General features: G+C 48.9%; 1 protein-coding gene across 1 annotated transcript in view; it reads right to left on the reverse strand.

Annotated features, from left to right (window-relative positions):
* Nucleotides 1-507: 507 nt before the first annotated feature.
* The window catches only part of LOC113981002 (otoferlin-like), a gene marked incomplete at both ends in the record, with an annotated part of 24,039 nt that continues 17,607 nt past the window's right edge, over nucleotides 508-6,939 (reverse strand). Inside the window, 5 exons of the mRNA XM_027708234.1 lie at nucleotides 508-537; nucleotides 1,208-1,278; nucleotides 3,347-3,509; nucleotides 4,414-4,575; nucleotides 6,440-6,559. Of these exons, the coding sequence (XP_027564035.1) occupies nucleotides 508-537; nucleotides 1,208-1,278; nucleotides 3,347-3,509; nucleotides 4,414-4,575; nucleotides 6,440-6,559 (546 nt within the window). The remainder of the gene's footprint in view (nucleotides 538-1,207; nucleotides 1,279-3,346; nucleotides 3,510-4,413; nucleotides 4,576-6,439; nucleotides 6,560-6,939) is intronic.

A 6,939-nucleotide genomic window follows, 5' to 3' on the forward strand; every position in this document is an offset into this window, starting at 1 on the left:
GAAGGAGAGAGAAGCCTCTGCCCTCTTCTCTTCCAGTGGATCTGAAGGCACAGGTTTTCTGCTGTCGGTCGTGCTCATGTGAGGGAGCGAGGCCTAGCGAGGCCTAGTGAGGCCTAGCGAGGCCTAGCGAGGCCTTGTAGGCCTCGGAAGGCGGAGGGTGCCGGCAGTTGTTTGGTGCGATTCTGCTCTCTCAAGGAGAGTAGTAAGATTTTCTTTTGCTAGTTTTTATTGATTGTGCACACCCGCTTCAGGGTTGGGGTTTTTTTTGCATTTCTGTCCCTCTTCCCTTCCCCTTTTCGGGGGGTTATTTGGGGTTCTTTTTTATATGTATTTTAACTGTGTATAACTGTGATATATGTAAATATATCCACACCCACGAGGAGACAACACTGCTGTGTCCCTGCCCGTCCTGGGGGTGCAGGGGATGGTCCATTGGAAGCGGGGCAGAAGGGCTGGAGAGGGAGCAGAGGGTTGGGAGAGGGGACGCAGGGAAGGTCCAGCACTTACCACGTCCACCTTCACCACCGCGTCGGAATTCTGCCATCCAGGGCGGAAGGGAGCAGGGAGAGGGAGAGCAGGTCAGAAACAAACCCTCAGCTGGGCACAGGTCGTGGAATCCCGGATCGGTTTGGGCGGGAAGGGACCTTAAACATCATTTAATTCCAACCCCCCTGCCACAGGCAGGGACACCTCCCGCTATCCCAGGTTGCTCCAACTGGGCCTTGGACACTTCCAGGGATCCAGGGGCAGCCACAGCTTCTCTGGGAATTCCAGCCCAGCCCCTCCCCACCCTCCCAGGGAAGAATTCCTCTCCCTGCCCTCTGGTAGTGGGAAGCCATTCCCTGTGTCCTGTCCCTCCAGCCCTTGTCCCCAGTCCCTCTCCAGCTCTCCTGGAGCCCCTTTAGGCCCTGTAAGGGGCTCCAGGGTCTCCTTGGATCCTTCTCTTCTCCAGCCTGGACATTCCCAGTTCTCCCAGCCTGGCTCCAGAGCAGAGGGGCTCCAGCCCTTGGAGCAGCTCCAGGAATCTCTGTTTTCATGGAGCACAAGGGTGTGAGCAGGAGCTGAAACTCCTGTTCTGGCCAGAAAACGGGCCCAGGCACTTCCAGGGTGTGACAGACCCTGATCCCTCTGGGACACCTTGGTGCCCAATCCACACAGTGTGGGATCCCTCGGAGAGTGGGAATTCCATGGGGGGTGGGACACTCACAGCTTCCAGCTTCACCACCGTCTCCATCTTCCTGATGGGAACCTCGGGCTCCACACTGACCACGACCTCCCCTGCGGGGATAGAGCGGCGCGTCCCGCCCGTCAGGGCCGGGATCCCCTGGGATCCAACCCAGGGATTGGGATGGACAGGGTGAGGAGAGGGAGCAGGGACAGGGACAGGGTATGGAGAGAGAGCAGGGACAGGGATGGGAACAGGGACAGGGCATGGAGAGAGAGCAGGGACAGGGATGGGAACAGGGACAGGGACACAGCAGAGGAGAGGGAACAGGGACAGGGACAGGGTGGAGGAGAGGGAGCAGGGACATGGACAGGGATGGGGACAGGGACAGGGACAGGGTGTGGAGAAGGAACAGGGACAGAGACAGGGATGGGGACAGGGACAGGGCACAGAGAGGGAGCAGGGACAGGGACAGGGACAGGGACGGGAACAGGGACAGGGACAGGGATGGGGACAGGGATGGGGACAGGGCACGGAGATACTTAAAACATTAAAATAAAGGGGAAACTAATTAATTAATTAATTTAAGTTTCAATTTAAGGGGATTGATTTTTAAATTTATGCTATTTAAAATATTAAAATAAAGGGGAAACTAATTAATTAATTAATTTAAGTTTCAATTTAAGGGGATTGATTTTTAAATTTATGCTATTTAAAATATTAAAATAAAGGGGAAATTAATTAATTAATTAATTAAATTTCAATTTAAGGGGATTGATTTTTAAATTTATGATACTTAAAACACTAAAATAAAGGGGAAATTAATTAATTATTAATTTAAAATTTTCACTTAGGGGATTGATTTTTAAATTTATGCTATTTAAAATATTAAAATAAAGGGGAAATTAATCAATTAATTAAAATTAATTAATCAATTAAATAAAATTTAATTTAGGAGGATTTATTTTAAAATCTATGATATTTAAAATCTTCAAATCAAAGGGAAAATGAACTGCTTAATTCAATTAAAAAAAAATTCATTTAAGGGGATTAATTTTTAAATTTATGAAAATAGATAATAAAATCAAAATTTTAATTTAGGGGATTGATTTTTTAAATTTACAACACTTAAAACTTTCAAATCAAAGGAGAAACTAACTGCTTAATTCAATAAAAAAAAATTCATTGGAGGGGATTTTATTTTTTTTATTTATTCCGTTTAAAAATTTCAAATCAAGGGGGTGAAATTTTTCCCCATCCCTCTCCTAAATTTTTAATTAAGGGGATTCATTGTCAAATTTATTAAATTAAGACAATTCAAATTAAGGTAAAATTAATCAATTATTAAGTTAAAATTTTCACTTATGGGGATAGATTTTTAAACTTGCAATACTTAAAACATTACAATGAAGGGGAAGTTAATTATTAATTAATTAAAGTTTCAATTTAAGGGGATTGATTTTTAAATTTATTATATTTAAAATATTAAAATAAAGGGGAAATTAATTAATTAAATCAAAATTTTAATTTAGGGGATCGATTTTTTAAATTCACGACACTTAAACCCTTCAAATCAAAGGGGAAATCAACCATTTAATTCAATTAAAAAAATTTCATTGGAGGGGATTTTTTTTATGAAATAAATTTATTGAATAAAAATTATTAAATAAAAATAAAAATAAAACCACCATCAAGGGGAATGATTTTTAAACGTACGATATTTAAAAATTTCAAAATTAAGGGGAAATTAATAAATTAATTAAAATTTTAACTTAGGGGATCAATTTTTCAAATTCATGACACTTAAAACCTTCAAATCAAAGGAGGAAACCAACCACTAAACTCTATTAAAAAAATTTCATTTAAGGGGATAGATTTTTAAAATTATGAAATCAATTAATTAAATCAAAATTTTAATTTAGGGGATCGATTTTTACATGTATGATATTTAAAACTTTCAAAATTACGGGGAAATCAGTTATTAATTAAAATTTAATTTAGGAGGATTTATTTTAAAATTTATGACACTTAAAACCTTCGAATCAAGGGGGGAAATCAACCGCTTAATTATAAAAATTTCATTTACAGGGATTTATTTTTTTTCCAATTTATTCCATTTAAAAATTCCAAATCCCCTTTTCATTTCCCGTGTTTTTTCCCTGTTTTTTCCCGGTGTTTTACCTGCGGTGTCCCACTGTCCCTTGTTCCCGTTGTGTGGGCGGTGGCTGAACCTGCGCAGGGAGGTGACGGTGTGGGACCCAACCAGGGTGTAGCGGCCGAAGGCGCGACAATCCACCACCCGGATGTTCAGGGGAGGGTGCAGCAGCTCGTTCTCCGGCAGGTCCTGAGGGATTTGGGGTCTTTGAGGGGGTGGTTGGGATGTTTGGGATGGTGGCTGGGAAGGGGAGTGGGATTTGGGATGTCTGTGATGGTGGTTGGGAAGTGGAGCGGGATGCGGGATGTCAGGGATGGTGGTTGGGATGGGGAATGGGATTTGGGATGTCTGGGATGGAGGTTGGGAAATGGAGTGGGATTTGGGATGTTTGGGACGGTGGTTGGAGTGGGGAATGGGATTTGGGATGTCTGTGATGGTGGTTGGGATAGGGAATGGGATTTGGGATGTTTGGGATGGTGGTTGGGATGGGGAGTGGGATTTGGGATGTCTGTGAATCCACCACCCGGATGTTCAGGGGCAGGTGCAGCAGCTCGTTCTCCGGCAGGTCCTAAGGGATTTGGGGTGTTTGGGATGGTGGTTGGGATGGGGAGTGAGGTTTGGGATGTTTGGGATGGTGTTTGGGATGGGGAGTGGGATTTGGGATATCTGTGATGGTTGGGAATGGGAGTGAGATTTGGGATGTCTGTGATGGTGGTTGGGATGTGCAGTGGGATTTGGGATGGTTGGGATGGTGGCTGGGAAGGGGAGTGAGGTTTGGGATGTTTGAGGTGGTGTTTGGGATGGGGAGTGGGATTTGGGGTGGTTGTGATGGTGTTTGGGATGGGGATGGGCTTTGGGATATCTGTGATGGTTTTTGGGATGGGGATGGGCTTTGGGATATCTGTGATGGTTTTTGGGATGGGGATGGGCTTTGGGATGTCTGTGATGGTGACTGTGAAGGGGACCGGAACCAGCAGTTTCCAGCCCAGGGATGTTCCGGAACGGCTCTGGAGCTGCTCCAGCAGCGCCCGGCTCAGATCCCTTGGGGCAGGGATCCCACTGGCCCCAAAGGGCTCCATCAACCCGCACTCACCACCTCGAACCACTTGACGAGGGTGCCGAAGTTGGGGTTCTTGCGGTAGTTGGGGATGAGGGCGGACTGGACCCCGCGCCCCGCGCACTCGATGTCCACGCGCGGCCGGTCCACCTGAGCCAGGTTCACCCTCTTCAGGTCCCGCAGACCCCAGAACAGCACCTGGGGGAGGAAGGGGAGCAGGACGAAGGAGGACGTGAGTGGGGACAGGGAGTGTCCCCCTGGTGAAGCCAGGCAAGGCCCAGAGAGCAAATGTAATATGGCAATGGGAAAATCAGAGAGTTAATTTAGAAAGCAAAAGCCCTAAGCAAATGATGCCTTAAGCCCCTATTAGTTTTTTATTTTTCTAATTTTTGTAAGCCTTATAAGTTTTATAAGTAGTAGAGGTAGATATTAAAAGCAGCAGCCCTTGTCCCTCTACCCTGTAGCACCCTTTAGTTTACACATTCCTTAACCCTCTTACCCCATGCCATGCACCCCATATCAATCCTACCCCTGAATTCAGTAGGAATATTTAGTCTCTTGTCAAGGCAAGGCCTGTTCTGCTTAAAGAACACCCATATCCAGGCCTGAACAACAGAACAGAGCCAAGAACTGCGTGACTGTGTACCCTTTGTGCCCTGAAGATGATGAGAATGATGAAGTAAGTGGTCCCAAAGGCCCCTAGACCCAATTCTCAGGGGGTGGACCAGAGCAAAGGCTATGGGGTGGAAACACTTGGGATTGGACAGATATTATTATAAAATGTCACATCTCAGGCACCAGTCTTGTAACATCTCTTGCCTTGGCACAATTAAACCCTTTCCTTATCTCACCCTCAATTAACTGCTCCCGAATTATTTTTTAGCATCAACATTTTAGGCATCACCTTGTTGTGAGCATGTACCCAGAACAAGCTAAACTGCATAAAAGTTAACTCATTTAAGTAATAAATCGAACATCACTGATCAATCATATAGATGGTCTGTGTGTGTTCTGGAACTCCTGCCGTGCTGGATCCCTGAGGGGCTTCCCCCCCTCCTCAGAGCCCCTCTGACCCCCCACAAAACCCACCCCACGCTTGACCTTCACCATCTCCCACGGGCTGCCCTCAACACTCTTTTCCTGAGTTCTTCCTTTTTTTTCCTAGGGAAAAGGGAAGAGCAGCTTTTTCCACCCCGAATGGGGCTCCCGGCTCGGCACCGGCATCACCTCATCACGGTGGGATCGGTGCCACAGGGCAAACCTGCTGTTGCTCCCTGCCTGGGGCAACGGGGCTGCCACCGGGAGCGAAAATTCCCCTAAGTGGGGATTTTTCCACCTCCTGATTCCCCGTTTGGGATGGAAAAGCCCTCCCAGGCCATGGATCCCCCCTGTGCCCCATCCCCACCTTGTCACTGAGTGCCACGGCCAGGCCTTCCTGGGACCCCTCCAGGGCTGGGCACTCCAAACCTCCCTGGGCAGCCCCTTCCAAGGCCTCACCACCCTTTCCATGAGGAAATTCCTCCTCCTGTCCAACCTGAGCCTCCCCTGGCACAGCTGGAGGCCGTTCCCTCTCCTCCTGCCCCTTGTTCCCTGGGAGCAGAGTCCGACCCCCCCCCGGCTCCCCCCTCCTGTCAGGGAGTTGTGGGGTGGGAAAAGGTCCCTCCTGATCCCTCTTTTCTCTGGGATGAGCCCCCCCAGCTCCCTCAGATATTCCTGCTGCTCCAGCCCCTTCCCAGCTCCCTTCCCTTCCCTGCACACGCTCCAGCCCCTCCCTGTGTCTCCTGTGTGAGGGGCCCAGAGCTGCCCCAGCACTGGAGGTGCCCCAGCAGTGCCAGCACAGGGAGGGCACTGCCCTGGCCCTGCTGGACACCCCATTTTGGACAGAAATCCCCCTTTAGACACCTGCAGCCACATGAGGGACATCCCATCCCCGCTGCCCGAGGCTGGTGGGCGCAGAATCCCCAAGACCTCTTTGGGGGGAGATAACCCAGCTCCCTGCTTTTTTTAGGGATGCTCCAGCGCTTCCCATCCCGACCAGCCCAGGCAGATCCTCTCCCTTTACCTCCACCCTGTATCTGCTCAGCACGGGGCGGATCCCCAGCGGCACTGGCAGGATGGGGCCCCGCTCCATGTCCGTGGGGCCGTCGATGGGGGGCAGGTCGGACTTGCCCCCGGGGCCAATCTGGAAGAGAAGGAGCTGGGATCGGGAGCTGCCCCCCCTTGAGCCGGTGCTTGGCTGCTGGGAGGAAGCTTTTTGTCCATCCCACGGGATCCTGGAAGGGTTTGGGTTGGAAGGGGCATCTCCAAGATCATCTCGCCCCAATCCCAACCCCGAGGAGGTTTTGTCCATCCCATGGGATCCTGGAATGATTTAGGTTGGAAGGGGGATCTCCAAGATCATCTTGTCCCAATCCCAACCCCGAGAAGCTTTTTGTCCATCCCACGGGATCCCAGAACAGTTTGGGTTAGAAGGCAGATCTCCAAGATCTCCCAATCCCAGAGAGCCCAGCCAGGGAGCAGCTCCTGCTTCATCCCTCCCAATCCCAGAGAGCCCAGCCAGGG

The sequence above is a fragment of the Neopelma chrysocephalum genome, unplaced genomic scaffold, assembly GCF_003984885.1.
Source record: "Neopelma chrysocephalum unplaced genomic scaffold, ASM398488v2 Primary Assembly neopelma1_95809, whole genome shotgun sequence".
NCBI lineage: Eukaryota > Metazoa > Chordata > Aves > Passeriformes > Pipridae > Neopelma > Neopelma chrysocephalum.